Source organism: Panthera uncia (genome assembly GCF_023721935.1).
Source record: "Panthera uncia isolate 11264 chromosome A1 unlocalized genomic scaffold, Puncia_PCG_1.0 HiC_scaffold_17, whole genome shotgun sequence".
NCBI lineage: Eukaryota > Metazoa > Chordata > Mammalia > Carnivora > Felidae > Panthera > Panthera uncia.
The window spans coordinates 87,616,823-87,635,183 of record NW_026057577.1 but is presented as its reverse complement, the minus strand read 5'-3'; the positions used below and the strand labels follow the sequence as shown (position 1 = coordinate 87,635,183).

The window sequence follows — 18,361 nt, the reverse complement described above, 5'->3', positions numbered from 1 at the left end:
TTCAAAGACAAGTTTAGGGGTTCAGAAAGTACCTGGACTACCATCTTTCATTCCTTCTCAGTTGGTGGCACCATTTTTCTCCTATTCAGGTTGTCAGCATGGAACCTTTGTGCAAATGGAAGCCACTCCTTCCTCCAGACAAGTGCTATCTGGCAGAACTTTCTGTGATGATGGTAATATTCTCTGTGCTGTCCAATATAGTAGCCACGAGTCACATATGGCTATTGGATCTCCTCAAATGTCAAACCTGAGACCATTCCCCCTCACTCTTTCGTATTTTGTCTTAATGTCTTTTTTCTTTTTTTAAGTTTTATTTATTTTTGAGAAAAAGAGCAAGTAGGGGAAGGGCAGACTCCCACACAGGCTCTGCACTGTCAGCATGAAGCCTGATGTGGGGCTCAAACCCATGAACCGTGAGATCATGAGCTAAACTGAAACCAAGAGTTGGACGCTTAACTGGCTGAGCCACCCAGGTGCCCGCGTCTCAACAGTCAATTACTCTCTGAGACCATCCTATTTATTTGATTACTTATAGGATTAACCTTTACCCCCCTTCTAGCACGTAAGCAGAGAGCTTGGCTATCTTGCTAATACCACTGTATTTCCCAGCACCTGGCTCAACGCCTAGCACAAAACGGGTGCTCTGTATTTTTGGATGAATGAATGGATAGGGATCAGAGAAGCCTAGCTGAATTCGGCTCTGCCTTACTCTCACTACTCTCTCAGTTTGGACAAGCCTCCGTTTTCTGGTGTGTAAAGCAGGAGTGGGATATCAGCCTCATTTTCTTCCTGGCCTTTGGCGTAGAGTCAGCCACTGGACTTCTGGCACTCCTGTTCCCCACCTGTATAATGGGTGTGAGTTCATCCAAACGTCTCAGGGTGGTAGCGCTGCCTTATAAGGCAGCAGAGGCCGAGGGCGGGCGAGGCCGTGTGGGTGGAGAGAAATCACAACATCCGGCTGCGGGGGCGGGGCGGGGGCCGGAGGCTGGGGAGCCGCTGGGGAGGACGCCAGTCTTTTTTGGACTTCTCCCCGCTTCCGACGTGCGCTCTCCAGAATGGGCCAACCCAAAGAAATATGGCTGGACACATGGCCCCAAACAGCTTACAGTCAGCCCGCAGGAGGCCCAAGATAGCAAATGCATCCCCTACAAACCCTAGAAAAGTCAAGACTAGAGGGACCCGGGCCACACCCCTATTTGGTGGTCCAATCAGGGTTCAGTGCTGAGGATGATTGACGTTTATTTTATCCAATAAAACTCCAAGATTTCAGGGCGTGACCAAGAGGACCCACCTCTGTTGTCCCCGCGGAGGGCTCGGCCCTAATTGGCAGTTCGCTACCCTACGAAGGTCCAGAAATTCGAACCTAGGGGCTGAACCCAACCTCGGACCAACCAGGAAGAGGTGACGTATAAAGTCCCGCCTCCCTGCTCCTTTGAGCGAATCCCTGGCGCGGAAGGCGGGGGATGACGAAGAGGCTGTCTAATGGGAAGACGGCGCGGGGAGCGCCCGCCCGGTTATTGGCCTCGTAAAGTAAACAGAAGGCGGGGCGGGGCGGGCCGGCGCCCGGGTGGCCCCCGGGAGGGGGCGGAGTGTTCGCGGCGGGCGGCGGCGGCCGGGGAGGCCCGGGAGGCCGCGGCGCGGTCACTGCGAGCCGAGCCGAGCCGCGCCGATCGCCATCCGGCCCCGGCTCCCGCGAGCGATCCCGGCCGGCGGCTCGGCCCGGCGGGCCCGGCGGCGCCGCAGCCCATGGAGCTCGAGAACATCGTAGCGAACACGGTGCTACTCAAGGCCCGGGAAGGTGAGGCGGCCGAGAGGGCGGCCGGGTGCGGGGTACGCGGGCGCGCGGCCTCTGAGCTCGGCTGGCGCCCCAGCCGCCAGATCCCCTAGGGCAGCGCGCTCCGCGCCCCGCACCCCGCGCATACGCGAGCCCTTCCGGCCGGTCGTCCTCTGCACCTGCCCCGGGTGCCGGGGCCCAGGAAGGGGCGGGGGTCAGGCCACCGCCCTCGCGGCGGGGGGGGAGGGGGGTGAGGGAAAGAGAGAGGAAGGAAGAGGGAAGGGTGGGACCTGGGTCCTTGGAGAGCCTCTCTGAGGCCTCCCCCAGGTGATAGGTGAGAAGATGCCCCAAGAAAGGGTAGCCTACCCCACGTGCCTCAGGCCCAGACCCTGGCTCCCAGCCTGGACCCGCACAAAGTTGGTGCAGGATAAAGGTTTGAAGAATGAATGAACGGAGCCACCGCAGTAGCACAGCTCACTCGGTTTGGGGAAACGGCTGGTCACATATGCTACCAACATGATTGCCACTTGTCTCGTGCCTCAGGACACTGGGTACAGAGGTGAATGGGTCACGAATTTTGCCCTCAGAAAGCCCACGGTGTAGAGGGCCAAATGGGCACAGAAATAAGTGGGAGCTGAGCTTTGAAGGAAGAGAGCATGTGGGGCTGGCAGGACTGTAAGTGCAAGGCCTGGCAGAGGGATCAAGTCTGGTGAGTGTGTACTGAGCTTCTCATGACTCCCATCCCGAGTGATACTAGGCACCTGGCCTCTGAGGGTCATGGGGGACACAGAGGACCAGACTTGGTCCTCACTGCCTTGTGGTCAATCTGGCCCTCACCTGTCATTGTCCACTTCAGTAACACAATCACAGAACACTCCTTCTATTATGTGCCCTGTCCTGTCTTGGGTGCTGGGGACCAGCAGTGAACAAGACCCTTCTTTTTGGAGCTCTAGAGCAGGGAGGTCATGACATGGTCATTTTCCACTCTTTGCTGGGCTTCCAGGCTGAAAGAGTCATCTGTTTCACTTTTCTGCTCCATTTTACAGGTGGGAAACTGAGGTTCAGACCAGGGATTAGCCCCCAAGTCATACGGTGAGACTGTGGTTGACCCAGGCCTAGACACAGGATGCCTCCAATACAGTGTGTAGGAAGCCGAGACAAGCCCCCAAGTGGCACAGCATCTGGTACCCCCCTGCCTGCCCAGTGTGTGTTGCTCCCTGGGAGATGCTGCCTGGAAATAGGCATGGCAGGCTGGGTCCTTAGTGCCCAGAGCCTTTTTTTTTTTTTATCTCCTGTCCCTTATCTAGTCTCAGGGCTAGGCCTTCCTCCTAGCCTCTGGGGGCATCTGCCGATTCTGTTCTGCCTCGTCATCTAGCCAGCTAGGGAGGAGGGGTGGGGAGAGCCTGGCCAGGCCTCCCTCTCTAGGGCTGTAGCCAGTTCAGGTCTCGGGCCTGCTGAGAGCACTGCTTTGCCTGGCTGGAGAGTGTGGCACCTCCTGACGGCCTTCTTCAGGCCATGGGTGAGGCATAGTGCGGTATGGCCAGACCTGGACTGATGCCTCCCCTGGAGAACACTTACCCCAACCTGGTTCTGCCCCTCCCACCTGCATGCTCTAAATAAGTCTCTTCTCTCTAAACTTTAGTAACCCTTTTTGTGGAATAGTTGGGGACAGGACATACAAACTTAAAGAAATCCCTGTTGTCATTGAGTCCTAAACCCTGGCCCATAGACTGGCTCCACTGGAATCCCTTCATTAGCTGGCTGACAGCTTAGGGCCTGGCCTTTTCCAGCTTCCCAAGGGATATGAGGCCCTAAGTGGTTTGGGAACCCTTGGTGTATGTATTCAGTTGACACCTAATAGATGGCTGGCATGGTGTGTTTGGGGTGGGAAAGGAGTGTGGGTTGTAGTCCTAGGGAGCTGGGTTTGAATCCTGCCTCTGGCACCTCCAGGCTTTGTAATCTTGGACAAATTGATTCCTCATTTCAAGGCCTCAGTTTCCTCGTGAGGTTATGCCTAGTCTGACAGAATTGCTATGAGAATGAAGTGGGGCAGCATTGGGGGTGTGAGCCCTTCTTTAGTCCTCCATCCTTTCCCAGGCCCCCAGAGGCATAGGGAGGGGGCCAGGCTAGGTTGGGGAGGAGCCCCACTGACTCTGGTGGCAGTTCCAGGACAGGATATTTGCATGTGACTCTTGCTACTGCCTTGATGTGGCTGGGAGGAGGGGGAGGAGGAAGTAACTGGTGGGGGGAGGCCAGCGGATAGAGGGTTGGGTGAAGGACCTGTGGGGGTGGGGGAGGAGTTCCCCTTCTGGCAAGGCCTTGCCCCGGGTTGGGGGTGGGGGTCTGTTGCTCATTCAGAATGGAGCAATGGCTGTGGAGTATGCTGGGTGCAGGCCGCAGGAGAGCTGCTAGCAGGTTTCCCAATGGGTGCCCTGCAACATTTCCTCCTCCCGACTGCTTAGGTCACAGAACCCATTGAGGGACCCAACTCTGCCCCTTCCCTTGAGCAGCCCCTTCCCTTGTGCCACTTGCCTTCAGCCAGGGCATATGAAAACAAGGCTGGGTAAAGCAGAGGGGAAACTGAGGCCAGGCAGGGAAAAAGTGGCTGCCTGAGGTTGCCATGAGTTGTTGGAGCTGAGGGCCACCTCTTGCCACAGCCCTACTGGGTACTGGACACAGACCCTCCCAGTCTGACAACACCTCCGGAGGTAGCTTTGGATCTGAAGTAAGTATGGAGAAGTTGAGGCTCATAGAGGGCAAGTGACAGGCGTAAAGTGCGAATTGGAGATTCAAACCTATGTCTGTGGGGCTCCAAGACTCAGGCCCTTCTATTTTCAACCTCGTGGCCCATGGGCCACATCTGGCTAGCTCTCTAACATGTTTAATTTATTTAGCTGCAATGTGTTTTTACAAAAAATAGGAACCAGTATTTCACATAATGTCCGGAGTCTCAGCTAAAAGGTGAGAAGAGCTGGCCACGCTGAGTCCATATTCCTGCCTGGAGGAAGGGACATGCCCAGTCCAGTTCACCACACTCCCCACCATTCCCTGTTGTCTCCCATCTGGCCCACATTTTACCTACCTATCTGGCTCTGTAGGCATTTGAGCTGCTACCCTGGTCTTAGCAGCTACAGATAGGGTGTCAACTAGGTAAAATGAGGCAGGTATCAGGGCCACAGAACCCCTTGTGTACTGGAATCCTGAGTGCCAGCCCTATAGCCACCACCTTGTTTGAGTCTCTGATAGCTCTGATTCAGGGCCGGGTATAGGGGCCTGAAGCCTTCCTGGTGACCCAGGCTGCCCTCTGCTCCTGACATCTCTGAGGCATGTCCCACATGTCCTAGAATCTCTCCCTTCTGTGCCTTGACTTACATAGTTCCCACTGCTGTCATGTCCTCTGCTTTCTTCACCTGGGAAACTCCTACCTGCCAGAAAGCAGCTAAGGTTTCCTGGAAACCCACCGTCACCCGGTGACCTGTCCTTATCACCCCTGTTGGATCTTCCAGCCCAGGAGCTCAGGAACCCCTAGCAGAGGGGCCCAGGGGACGGTGTGTGTCCTAGAGCCCAGTGAGGGCATGCTGAAATATGTGGAATGAAGGCCTGAGGTGCCTCCTAGAGTGTGCTGTGCCTGGGCTGAGCCCAGAAGGCCAGGTCTCTGGGCTGCACTGAGCGGCCAGGGGAAGCATGGTGGCAGCGGGACTTGAGATCCAGCACCTGTTTGTTCTCACAGGTGGTGGTGGGAATCGCAAGGGCAAAAGCAAGAAATGGCGACAGATGCTGCAGTTCCCCCACATCAGCCAGTGTGAAGAGCTGCGGCTCAGCCTCGGTGAGGCCTGGTGGAGGCCTGGGTGTTCTGGGGGAGCCTCCCCTGAGACCTCACCCCAAGGCAGAGGGGCAGGGTTGGGGGGGCGTCTGGGGAGCAGGAAGACTGAAGCTGCAACACCCAACCCAGTTTCGGTTCCTGGGCCTGAGATGGGTGGAGAACATAGTACAAACAGGACAGCAAGGGGTGTTTGGGGTAGGTGGGAGGGTGGGGGAGTAGGGCAGGGTCAGATTTGGGGCAGTCTGAGAGAAGCAGAGGAAAGGAGAGTCATGCCTGGGGTTTGAGGGACAGAGGGTACAGTGGAGGCTGGAGTCAGCCCACAGATTGATTGCATGAGGAGCCCCAAGCCTGTGCTTAGCATAACCCTGCCCCGAGCAGGGTGAGTGGCAGGTGGGGGGGCATCAAAACCTTGACCAGAAGAGGGGCCAGGACGCCAGTTCCTGCTTATCTTGGCTGAGGCCCCAGGTCTGCACAACCCCCAAGGTTGCCTAGGCCCCTCTGACAGCCTGCACGTGGGCAAGGAGTATACCATAGCTGCTTCCACTGCCTGGGAAGGAGGCTTAGCCTCGAGCTTGCCGGAAGCCACAGCTTCCTCTTGCACTTTCGCCAGGCAAGCAACAGGTTTGGGCCTAGCCTGGGCCAGGCCGGAACCTCACAACCACACCCAAGCCCAGCACTGTGATGTATGTAGGTGGTGTGAACCAGGAGATAGCAGTGGGAGGTGAGGGCCCAGCTTTGGAGCCATACATCAAGCTGTGTGACCTTGAGTTAATTGCTTAGTTTCTCTGGGCCTCAGAGTCCCAAACTGTGTTGGAAATAATAGTTGTGCCCACCTCAGTGTTGGGGTGACGGTTCTAAAGGAGATAGTGGCTTCCATACTGCAGGGCTAGAAGCTACTGTTGGGGCCAGGGCTTGGCAGTATGGATAGGAGTGCCCTGCTGGCAGGCTCCAGGTCTGGGAACCCAGTAGCTCCTACCCCTGCTTGCAGAGCGTGACTACCACAGCCTGTGCGAGCGGCAGCCCATTGGGCGCCTGCTGTTTCGAGAGTTCTGCGCCACGAGGCCTGAGCTGACCCGCTGCATAGCCTTCTTGGATGGAGTGGTGAGTGCAGCCCAGCCCAGCCCCGAGGGTGGGCAGAGGTCCCTAGGTCAAGTGTGTCCCATTTCCCCACACCTGTTGTTCTGCCCAGGCCCCAAGCTTCTCTGCCTCCCACCCTGCAGGCTGAGTATGAAGTGACCCCTGATGAGAAGCGGAAGGCTTGTGGGCGGCGGCTAATGCAGAATTTTCTGAGCCACACGGTGAGTGAGCAAGGATGGAGAGATGACGGCAGCGGGCAGAGCTCAGTGATGAGGAGAGGAATGACCACAGCCTGGGCAGAGAGTGCCCTGGAGTGTCTCCCGGTTCACCAGGCAGACCACGGGCATGGAGCCCAGGAGGGTGGGCCAGGCAGCCTGCCAGTGGCTCTGCTTCACCCCGCCTCAAGGGTAGCAGTGGAACTGAGTTCAGCAGCTGGGCCGGCTGGCACACCACTAGCCTACAGCTGCTCCTAGCGCAGGTCCAGAATGTTGGCCATCTCTGCCCTGGGTGTAGGCACCTGGCAAAGGGAGCCCCCTGCACTGACCTGTTTATTGCCTATCTCCAGGGTCCTGACCTTATCCCTGAGGTCCCCCGGCAGCTGGTGACTAATTGCTCCCAGCGGTTGGAGCAGGGGCCCTGCAAAGACCTCTTCCAGGAGCTCACCCGGTAAGCCTCTCCCTGCCCATTGGCCTGGAATTGTGTCCTGAGGAGGGGGCTTCCGTGGGCCCTGGAAGGCTGTGAACAGCTCAGTAGCTGGTGAGGGAGCTCAGCCTCTCACCCTGGCCCTGCGCTTGCTGTGTGAGCTTGGGCAGGTTGCCTTCCCTCTCTATAGAATCTTCAGCTTTGGCACAGATGAATGTCTCCTGCTTAGTTGGGTTAGTAAGAGGGTTGGCCAATGAGGCAGCCCTTTAGGCTGAGAATGCATATAACAGGGGGTCCCGTCCCATCCAGCTGAGAACCTAGGGTGTCGGGGGCTGACTGGTGGGTTGGGCCCTCTCAACAGGCTGACCCATGAGTACCTGAGCATGGCCCCTTTTGCCGACTACCTCGACAGCATCTACTTCAACCGTTTCCTACAGTGGAAGTGGCTGGAAAGGTGAGCTCCCTGAAGGCTGGCCCACGGTAGGCCAAGTTGCTAGGGCTCTTACGGGCCTTGGGCCCCTGCTCAGCCAGTGTTTGCTCCGAAATCCCTTGCCTACAGGCAACCAGTGACCAAAAACACCTTCAGGCAGTATCGAGTCCTGGGCAAAGGCGGCTTTGGTGAGGTAAGTGGCCAGGCCAGAGCCCCTGATGGAGTGGGGAGGAGGGGTATGGTAGGCCCTGGACCAGCCCCCCCTCCTTGAGCTCCTATAGCCCCAGGAAGGACACAGCTGGTCCCTATTTGCCCATCTACCTTGGCTACAGGTGTGTGCCTGCCAGGTGCGGGCAACAGGCAAGATGTACGCTTGCAAGAAGCTGGAAAAGAAGCGTATCAAGAAGCGGAAAGGGGAGGCCATGGCACTCAATGAGAAGCAGATCCTGGAGAAAGTGAACAGTAGGTTTGTAGTAAGTACAGACAGGAGACCCTTCCCTTCCCCCTGGCCATGCACTTGCCCTGCCCTTCTCACTTACCAGGCTAGGTCCCTTTCTGTGCTGCCCTGTCCCCACCCTCAGAGATGCCTGGGAAGGGTCGGTTTGGGGTGTTGACACGAGGCCTGGGGAGCAGGCTGGGCCCCAAGGAGTGCCACTGAGAAGGATTTTTTGGGCGGCTGGTGCCAGCCCTGCCACTGGGTGGCCCATGGCCCCTGCTTGAGGGCTCGGGTCCCCTCGGCCACAGGTGAGCTTGGCCTATGCCTATGAGACCAAGGACGCGCTGTGCCTGGTGCTGACACTGATGAACGGAGGCGACCTCAAGTTCCACATCTACCACATGGGCCAGGCTGGCTTCCCCGAGGAGCGGGCTGTCTTCTATGCCGCGGAGATCTGCTGCGGCCTGGAGGACCTGCACCGGGAGCGCATCGTGTACAGGTCCTGGGCTTCAGCCCTCCCCGCCAGGGGCTGCAGCTGGGCATGGGTGGAGGCCGCAGAAGGATGTTGGTGTGCTGGGCCTGTTGTTGCGGGCGTGAGCCGGTTTGAGCCCTACTGAGCCTGGGCTTGGGGCTCCACGCTTGCCCATGCTGGGCAGACTTGAGAGCCTCTGGGTCTGGCTCACTCATGTGAATGCTGGTGTCCTCACCCGTCTCTGTATAACCCTGCGCCAGTCAGCTCCCTGCAGTAAAGTGCACAGAGCCTGGCATGCAGGGCTTGGCAGTGGGGAGCTCTGCCTATTGTTACCGGCAGTGATTTCATTTGAACCTCACAACAGCCCCATGAGGGGGACAGATGAGTAGCCCCATTTGACGGGAAAGGTAGAGTCAGCCACCAAAGTGGGGTGAGGGTGGGACCCTGTTAACACTAGTGGTGAGTAAGGCTACTGGTGCTATTCCCCCGGATGGGAGCTGCTCTCCACTTGCCTGGGGATTCCCAGGAAGGAATCCTGGCTGGGTAGATCCTTCAGCTGCCCCCTCAAGTCAGAGCTGCTATGAGTGAGGGCAGGGCTATCTCTCACCCTGGCAATAAATGGCTCCAGCACCTTGCTGCACATTCCATCCCAGGAGACAAGTGAGCTAGGAGGGGGTGGCGTGCCGTTTGGCTCCTTGGCAAACTGAACAACATCTGACCCTGCCCTTCTCTCCCCACAGGGACCTGAAGCCAGAGAACATCCTGTTGGATGACCATGGTGGGTAGGGGGTGCACAGAGGTGGAGTGCAGTGGAGTGGGGCAGGGTCTGGCCCACCTGTTCAATGGGCCCCCCCAACTTGTCCACCCACATTCAGGTCACATCCGCATCTCCGACCTGGGGCTAGCTGTGCACGTGCCAGAAGGCCAGACCATCAAGGGTCGTGTGGGCACTGTGGGCTACATGGGTGAGTCTTCCTCCACCCTGGCCCCCCTGCCTCCTGGGTCCTCTTGCTGTCCTGGGCTGGGTCCCACCACTTCTGTGGAAGTCTTCTGTGTCTCAGGGAATAGAAAGAACTGATATCCCTATCTTAGAAATTAAGAGACCAGGACTCAGCCAGGAACCCACACACCTGCAAATCTGCATCATTCATTCATTCACCAAATACTTACTGAGCTCCTACTATTGGCTAGGCCTGCAGGTGGCTACCAGAGAAAGATGAGAAGGTTGAGAAGTCTTCCCTTCCCCTGATCTACCCAGATTCAGGGAGGGAATGCCCATCTGTGGTATGGGCCAAGATGTGGCCCTAGTATTCCCTTTGGAGATCATGTGACACAGCAGATAGAGCCCCAATTACAGGCCCCACCTCTTGTTGTGTGTCCTTGGACCACATACTGCTGCTCCTATGCTCACTTTGCCCAACCATAAAGCAATCATACTGGCTCCCAGAGTTGCCTTTAGATAAAAAGTGGTAGGAGAGGCAAAAATCCCATGTGCCCACCCTGGCAGGCAGTAGGTATGCAGTAGAGGAGTTTCTTTCTTGTTTCTTCTCTCTGGTATTAAATCCAGAGTTTGCAAACTGGTAACCACACAGGCCTAATGTGGCCTACATTTGTACTTAAATCAAATTGTTTTTAAAACAATTTGAGGGCTGCCTGGGTGGCTCAGTCAGTTAAGCATCTGACTCTTGGTCATGATCTCACAGTTCGTGGGTTCAAGCCCCATATCAGGCTCTGTGCTGCCAGTGTGGAGCCTGCTTGGGATTCTCTCCCTCTCTCTCTATCCCTCCCGTGCTCATGCTCTGTCTCCTTCTTTCAAAATAAATAAACATGGTAAAGAATAAAACAATTTGAATTGGTTGCCAACATTTGATACGCCAGACAGCTTCCCATTAAAAATATGGATTTCTGACTTCTCTTGAAAAATCAGAAGACCTGGCCTCCTACGGGGCCACAGTGCTCTCTTTGATGGGGCATGTGCTGTCCTACTTGCTGAGGTCCCCACCAGGCTGCTGGTAGTGCCTGCCTGGAGAGCAGATACTTGAGCTAATGCCCCACTGTGCTGGGCATTCCCAGGGCCCCAGGGCTTGGTTCCTGCCTCCTGCCCAGCCCTAACTTCTGTTCCACCCTACCCAGCTCCGGAGGTGGTAAAGAATGAACGGTACACATTCAGCCCAGACTGGTGGGCACTAGGCTGCCTCCTATACGAGATGATTGCCGGCCAGTCACCCTTCCAGCAGAGGAAAAAGAAAATCAAGCGAGAGGAGGTGGAACGGTTGGTGAAGGAGGTGCCTGAAGAATACTCAGAGCGCTTTTCCCCTCAGGCCCGCTCGCTCTGCTCCCAGGTATGGCAAGCCAGCAGGAGGCTGATGGGCTGGGGCTGGGGGCACCAGGCACCTCTCCCAGGTCCCTCTGACTGCCCCTACCCTGCCACAGCTCCTGTGCAAGGACCCTGCTGGGCGCCTAGGGTGTCGTGGAGGTGGTGCCCGCGAAGTAAAGGAACACCCCCTCTTCAAAAAGCTGAACTTTAAGCGGCTGGGAGCTGGCATGCTGGAGCCACCCTTCAAACCTGATGTGAGTGCTGTCCACTCCTGAGGGTAGGGCCAAGCCTGGGTGGGGACTCAGGCCCGGGGTTCTTAGAGCAGTGGTCAGGCCACCTTCAGCGCAAGTGTCAGAAAGTGCAACTCAGATGGGTTGGCCAACAAAACAATTCATTGAACTCACACAAATAAAAAGCCCCAGGATAGACAGAGCTTTTGGCATACCTGGATCTGGGGCTGCAACAACACTGTAGGAATTCTGTCTTCCTTTCCCTCTCCACTGTACAGGCCAGTGTGCAGTCTTTATTCTCCGACTACTCTTGCTAGGGTGCAGCAGTCGTGGACCAGCAGTTCAGGTCCACATCCTACTAGCTCAGCCAGCCTGGTAGACAGAATGTATACCTCTTGCCCAATTACTTCAAAAGAAGTCCTGAAAGGGGGAAAAAAAGTAACCCTAAGGCTAGTGCTTATTGCCACAGATTGCTCAGAGGCCCGCCAGTGATCACGGTTGGATCACTTGCCCACCTGAACCACTGCCAGCCAGGGAGGTTAGTTTCCCAAAGGAAAACCAAGACGCCATTGCCAGCGGGGGTAAGGGCTATTGGACTGGCTGAATATTGGCTGCCCACTATACCTGGTAGTGCTGACCTCTCCCTTGTAGAGTCCTACCCATTTACTGAGCATCTCAGTGGGTCAGGCATTCTATGGGCAGAAACATCCTTGAATCATCATATTCCAAGGGGCAGAAATCCATCTGAAACTTAATTATGTCCAACAAGGAGCTTATTGGTTCATTTGGCTAGAGAGCCCCAGAGTAGGGCCAACATCAGGGTTTCATGCAGTGTTGCCAAGACTTCATCTCTTGGCTGTGCTTCAACCTGTTGATCCTCTTCCTGCTGAATTCAGACTTCTCTGTATAAAGTCACAGGGAAGGTTGTGATTGGCCAAGATTAGGTTATGTACTTGCCCTCCTCCCTTATGTAAGAGGACTGGGTCTTCTGACTGACAGTTCACCAGGAACACTGGGGAGTCAGGAAGGTGATTGGGAAGGCCGGATTGATGACTGTCAGCCACACTGGTGATCGTTTATTCCAAATTTCTGAATTTGGAATGCCCATATGTGCCAGACCTCAGAGATCATGAGGTCAACAGGACCCAGTTCTGCCTTCATGTTGTAGTGGGGAGCATGTCAAAATAAAGCAGTAAATGAAAAGGAATATCAGGTAGTGTGAAGTGCAACAGAAAAAAAATAAATCAGGCTAAGAAGACAATAAGGAATGATTACGAGTGGGAGTATTTTTAGACAGGGTGGTCTCTGAGGTGCTGATGGTTAAGCAGAAGCCTGAAATATGTGAAGGAGAGAGCCGTGCCAAGTTTTGAAGTATGAGTATTTCAGGGAGAAGGAGCAGCCTCAAGAGAGAGAACAGTGATGAGGCCAGTGTGGCTGGAGTGAGCATGGGCTGGGAGAGGCGTGCAGTCTTTTTTTTTATTAAGTTTATTGATTTTTGACAGAGACAGAGTGTGAGCATGAGCTGGGGAGGGTCAGAGAGAGAGGGAGACACAGAATCCGAAACAGGCTCCAGGCTCTAAGCTGTTGGCACAGAGCCTGACCCAGAGCTTGAACTCATGAACCATGAGATCATAACCTGGGCCAAAGTCGGACGCTTAACCGACTGAACCACCCAGGTGCTCCTATGCAGTCTTATTCTAAGTGTGACAGGGGGGCCTTTGGGGAATGTTGAACAGACATGTGAGGTGTGGGGGTGGGCCTAGAGGGGGTGAGTAGAAGCCAGAGTCCAACTAGGGGGATGCGGCTTGTGAAGGATTGTGTTTTGTGGGCCTCACAGACCCTGGGGTGTGGGCCTTGCTGTGAGTGATTTAACTGACAGCAGCCTGCCTCAGGTCTGGCCCCGCCACTCGAGTTTGCTCCTGCTTCCCGCTTCTGGTGCACATCATCTCATTTAACCTGGAAGTCATCCCACCACACCTGGGTCTTTTATTCAGAGTTAGAAAATCATTGCCCTGGAATTCAGCTCTTTAGAAACAACAGATGAGGAGCAAGTTTGATGATGATATCATTTCTAATAGCTTTATTGAGATTTGATTCACATATCTTGTAATTCGTTCATTTAAAGTATATAATGAAATGGCTGTTAGCATATTGAGAGTTGGGCAGCCATCACCATAATCCATTTTAGAACATTTTCATCACCCCTTCCCCCCTCCCCCGCCCCCACCCAACAAAAACCCCATGCCTACTAGCAGTCATTCCCCATTTTCCTCTCCCTGTGGCCATGGCAACCACTAATCTATTTTCTGTCTCTACGTATTTACCTGTTGTGGAAATTTCATGCAAATGGTGTTATATGATATGTGGTCCTTGGTGACTGACTTCTTTCACTTAGCATATTTTCAAGGTTCATACAGGTGATGTAGCCTATATCAGTAGTTTTGTTCCTTTTTTACCACTGAATAACATTCCATTCTATGAGTAGGCCATATCTTGTTTATTCATCAGTTGATGGGCATTAGGGTTATTTCCACTTTAGGCTATTATGAATAATTTTGCTATGAACATTCACATGCAGGTTTTGGTGAGGACGTTTGTTTTCATTTCTCTTTGATATATACTTAGGAGTGGAATCGCTGGCTAATATGATAACATTACATTTAACCTTTTGGGGAACTGCCAGATTGTTTTCTAAAGCAGCTGCACCATTTTACATTATGATGTTGTTGGGTTTTTTGTTTGTTTTGTTTGTTTTTATTTATTTATTTTTGAGAGAGAGAGGGTGTGAGTGAGTGAGGGGCAGAGAGAGGGGGGGGAAGAGAGAATCCCACATAGGCTCCGCACTATCAGCACAGAGTTTGAGGTGGGGCTCGAGCTCACCAACGGTGAGACCATGACCTGAGCTGAAGTCAGATGCTTAACCAACTGAGCTGCCCAGGTGCCCCACATTATGTTGTTTCAATTGACATTCTTTTAAAAAAAAATTTTTTTTTTGAATGTTTATTTTTGAGAGAGAGACAGAGACAGAGCATGAGCAGGGGAGGGACAGAGAGAGGGAGACACAGAATCCGAAGCAGGCTCCAGGCTCTGAGCCGTCAGCACAGAGCCCGACACAGGGCTCGAGCCCACGAACCGTGAGATCATGACCTGAGCCGAAGTCTGACACTCAACCAACTGAGCCACCCAGGCGCCCCTTAATTGACATTCTTAATAATAGGACTTAGAAAATAATATAAAGATGAAAAAGACAGTGGCCTTCTGGAGTGAGGTGAGCTCCCAGCAGGAGCCCCAGGGGAGTGGGGAGTTGGGAAGACTGTTCTAATCCTCTGGTTGGCCATGAAGCTTGAGGGGATGGAGCAGGCCATTGGACATCGTGGGACAGAGGGCCTATCGATAGCTCCAGGTCCTGCATGGGGACGCTCAGCTGAAAGGACCAGCTAAGATTCTGCCTGCACACACGCCACCAGGTGTACCCCCAGACAGCCGTGTACAGGTGGGGCGGTACCTGTCGCTGATTCCCCAAGGCACTGTGGGGTCTGGTTGGCTGCAGCAGGTTAGCTACCATCAACTGGAAAAGGCATGGCTTTTACACAGCCTTATCAGTTGAAAGCAGTGAGGAGTAATGATTCCTAGTTTATAGAGGGAAATGGCCTCAAAGAGAAGGGACTGCCATACTTCGGAAGGGCATGGAGTATCTAGTTTCTGACTCCAAACCAGAGAGGGCTGCAAGGGTCCAGGCATAACCAGGCCAGGGCTGGAGTGATTTTCAGGGCTGAGCTGCCCATATGCATGTAGGTGGGCGGGTGTGCATGTATGCGTACATGTGTAGCAGTTCCTGACTGCTACTTCTGTCCCCACCAGCCCCAGGCCATTTACTGCAAGGATGTTCTGGACATCGAACAGTTCTCCACAGTTAAGGGTGTGGAGCTGGAGCCCACTGACCAAGACTTCTACCAGAAGTTTGCCACGGGCAGTGTGCCCATCCCCTGGCAGAATGAGGTAAGGGCCTGCCTAGCTGATAGGATGAGGCCCCGAGGAGCAGCCCTGGAGGCAGCTCTCACAGCTCCCTGTTCTTTGGCAGATGGTGGAGACCGAGTGCTTCCAGGAGCTGAATGTCTTTGGGCTAGATGGCTCAGTTCCCCCAGACCTGGACTGGAAGGGCCAGCCACCTGCACCCCCCAAGAAAGGACTGCTGCAGAGACTCTTCAGCCGCCAGGTAACTCCCAGAAGTGTCCTATCTTGGCCCCCAGCTTGACTCCAGGGGACGGTGGGTGAGAGGCAGAGCCGGTGCCCGCATGTGCTGGGAGTGGGCATCCTCCAGCCATACCAGGGGTGCCCAGGGTCTCTGGCCTTATTCCCGCCTGTCCCCTATACCTGGCTGGGCTCACGGCCTCTTTTCTCTTTCCAGAGGTGAGCAGTGTGGGCTCCCCGTGGGTTGGCCTTGCTGCCCAGCCTCGGGGAGCCACGGGCAGCCCTTCCATGGCAGAGGCGAGATGTGGGCGAAAGAAGTCTGGTGCCCGCTCCCCCCCCACCCCCCACTACTTCATTCCCTGCACCCTGGCACCTTCAAGCTGCTAGCCTTGCTTAGCCATCTGTCTCCCCATGCCCTGCTTCCACCAGCTCCAGGGGAGAGGGTCTGGACAGGGTCTTGCTCTGGCAGAGCCTGAGATCCACCTGGACCCTCTTACTTCAGCCTGCTGTGAGCAGCCTCTGCACTGATGTCCACACATGTCTGGCCTGAGCTGCTGTTCCAGGCCCCTCATGGGGATTCCCCCACCCCAGAGCATGACTCCAGGCAGTTCCTGGCAGGGCCGGCCTGGGTGATGGCACTGGTGGCTAATGGCACTCGCTCTGCCTCTCTCCCTCCGTGTCTTCCCCATCCCTCCAGGATTGCTGTGGGAACTGCAGCGACAGTGAGGAAGAGCTCCCCACCCGCCTCGAGCTCCCAACCCGCCTCTAGCCCCCAGCCTGAGGCCCCTACCGGTGGTTGGCGGTAGCAGCTACTCCGAGCGCTGTTTACAGTTTTGCACAGTGGTCTTCCCCATTGTCCACTCAAGTTGTGGCCTGGGGAACACAGCCGGAGCTGTCCCCAGTGTCCTCTGCCCCTCAGCCCCTGGTCTGGCTGAGTTTGGCAAAGCCTGGGCTGTCCCTGGGACAAAGGTGCGTCCCTTCAGCTCTTGTCCGTGGAGCTCGGGGCTTTCTGTATTTATGTATTTGTACGAATGTATATAGCAACCGGAGCGTTCTTAAGACCTACCCTGGAGCTGGCAGAAGGGCCACTGCCAAACTCAAGGCTCCTTGGGCCCAGCTCGGACAGGCCGAGGCTGGGTCAGGCAAGGCCCCTGAGCCCCCAGCACTGTGCTCGCCACCGCTGACCTCTGAGTGAAACTCATCCCTGCCTCTGCTGCCCCGGGCTCAGGGCTATCACCTCTGGGGTCCGATGCTGTCCCTCATCAGCACTTGTCAAAGCTGGACTGGGGCCTCTGTAACCCCTAGCCCTGTGCCAAAGTGTGACCAGAGACTGGGCTGACCCTGGGACCCATCAGTCCACTGCCCAGGCTATCCCAGATGGGTCTGCCTCTGCCTTCCAGCTCCCAGGGCACCTTGTCCCTCATGCTGGGCCCTGTCCTGAAGACACCTCTTGCAGAAATGCCCCAGCCCAGGCCATGGGAAGTGGGGGAGGTTGTCCTTAGTCAACTCTGAAACATTCCAGACTTCCCCTCTTAACAATAGACACATGTGCCCAGCAATAATCCCTCCCTCCCTGTGTGTGCCTGTGGGGTGTGTGTGTGAGTGCAAGTGTGTGCGTGTGTGTGAAGTGGGTAGGCTGCGGTGTGTACCTGCACCCCAGGCCCCAGTTCTGGTCCTTCCCAGATTGTGATGGCCATCCTGGTCCCAGTGTTAGGATAGCATGGGATTATAGGGCCCTGGTTTTTCCGTATTTAAAGCCAATTTTTATTACTCATTTTGTCCAATGTAAGCTGCCACGTGTCTCTGAGTGAATACAGTCGAGCACAAACCTGGCCAGCTGCCCTGCCTGCCTCTTTCTTGCTCCTGGTGTTCCAGGGGTCTTCCTGCTTCCCTTGCCCTGCTGGAAGTGGGAAGGGATCAGAGGTGGGCCTGGTGGGGGCTGCCCTTCCAACAAGGCTCTGAACCCTCCCCCTCACACTCCCCCCACCCCCACCTGATCTTGGAGTAGCCTCTCCAGGCAGCCAGGCCTTGGTGGCCTTTGGGCATACCCAGTGGGTTCTCAATTTCCTAGATGGGATGAAGCCTAAGGGAAGAAGCCTTGGGTTCCCACTAGGGTGTGAGTCTGGCGCTACCTGTACTAGAGAGGCAGGCTCAGCTGGTAGGGTCCCTTCCAAGGCCAAGGTGATCTGGCCACCAGTTGTGGGCTTGGAGCAGCCTGGGGAGCAAGGCGGAATCTGCTGTTAGAAACATCTACCCACTGTCTTACCTGGACACCTGTTTCGTGCTCGGCCTAGGGCTGGTATGTTAGAGCCATCTCTCTGCCCTAGGAGCAGGAAATGTGGCTGGGTAGAGGTGAGACAGTGGTGATGCTGGGAGTTAGGCTGTGGCAGAGGTCAGTAGGGATCAGCCATGAGGGCATCAGGGAGGGTTCTCTGAAAATATTTGAGCCAGGCCTTAAAGGAGACTTATTCACCTGGGCACAGAGGGATTGGGGGAACATTCCATAGCATCCCATCTATGCAAAGACAAGGATGAGAGTCTGTTGACAAGTCTGTCCCAGACTTCATAAACCTGTTGCTGCACCATAGTCCATACACAATGCCCCCAGCCCCCCAAGGATGCTCTGTAACCACAGTAAGGGTTTGTTCTAGGCTAGGTACTAGTGCCACAGGGGCCACATGAGCTTTGCAATTGGACAGTTCTGGGTTCAAGTCTCATCAGGCCACTTTTCAAGCTAGCTTTGCATAGGCCCTTCTCTTGTCTAGAAAAATGGGTGTGATACCCATCACCTCATAGGGCAGCTATGAGAATCCATAAAAGCGGCCAGTCCCCTCTTTGAGCCCCTGGGTCACTGGCAGGACTCTTGCCTCCTAGGAGAGTGGGTGCTGGGTGCCAGGCTAATAGCTATCTCCAGGGCAGCCAGAAGGCTCTAAGTGCTGATTAAGCAGAAGGGGCCTCTGGTGGTGGCT

General features: G+C 55.3%; 1 protein-coding gene across 2 annotated transcripts; it reads left to right on the top strand.

Moving 5' to 3' along the window:
- Positions 1–1,595: 1,595 nt before the first annotated feature.
- GRK6 (G protein-coupled receptor kinase 6) lies at positions 1,596–16,884 on the top strand. 2 transcript variants are annotated; one of them, XM_049647754.1, is made up of 17 exons: positions 1,596–1,798; positions 5,505–5,600; positions 6,586–6,698; positions 6,818–6,895; positions 7,240–7,340; positions 7,678–7,770; positions 7,876–7,939; positions 8,079–8,219; positions 8,491–8,681; positions 9,395–9,432; positions 9,530–9,619; positions 10,788–10,996; positions 11,088–11,225; positions 15,063–15,200; positions 15,283–15,417; positions 15,610–15,611; positions 16,090–16,884. In XM_049647754.1, exons 1-17 carry the CDS (start codon positions 1,747–1,749, stop codon positions 16,196–16,198), a joined length of 1,788 nt encoding a protein of 595 aa, XP_049503711.1. In that variant the 5' UTR covers positions 1,596–1,746; the 3' UTR covers positions 16,199–16,884. The 2 variants fall into 2 exon arrangements, with proteins under 2 accessions (XP_049503711.1, XP_049503710.1); XM_049647753.1 differs by lacking the exon at positions 15,610–15,611 and having other exon boundaries at positions 1,597–1,798.
- The last annotated feature ends 1,477 nt before the right edge of the window (positions 16,885–18,361 follow it).

Excerpts from the sequence above, each read along its gene's own strand:
- GRK6 (XM_049647754.1), top strand. The coding sequence starts at position 1,747 with ATGGAGCTCGAGAACATCGTAGCGAACACGGTGCTACTCAAGGCCCGG. Across the intron at positions 1,799-5,504 it reads GCTACTCAAGGCCCGGGAAG|GTGGTGGTGGGAATCGCAAG; the intron begins GTGAGGCGGCCG and ends TTGTTCTCACAG. Across the intron at positions 9,433-9,529 it reads CATCCTGTTGGATGACCATG|GTCACATCCGCATCTCCGAC; the intron begins GTGGGTAGGGGG and ends ACCCACATTCAG.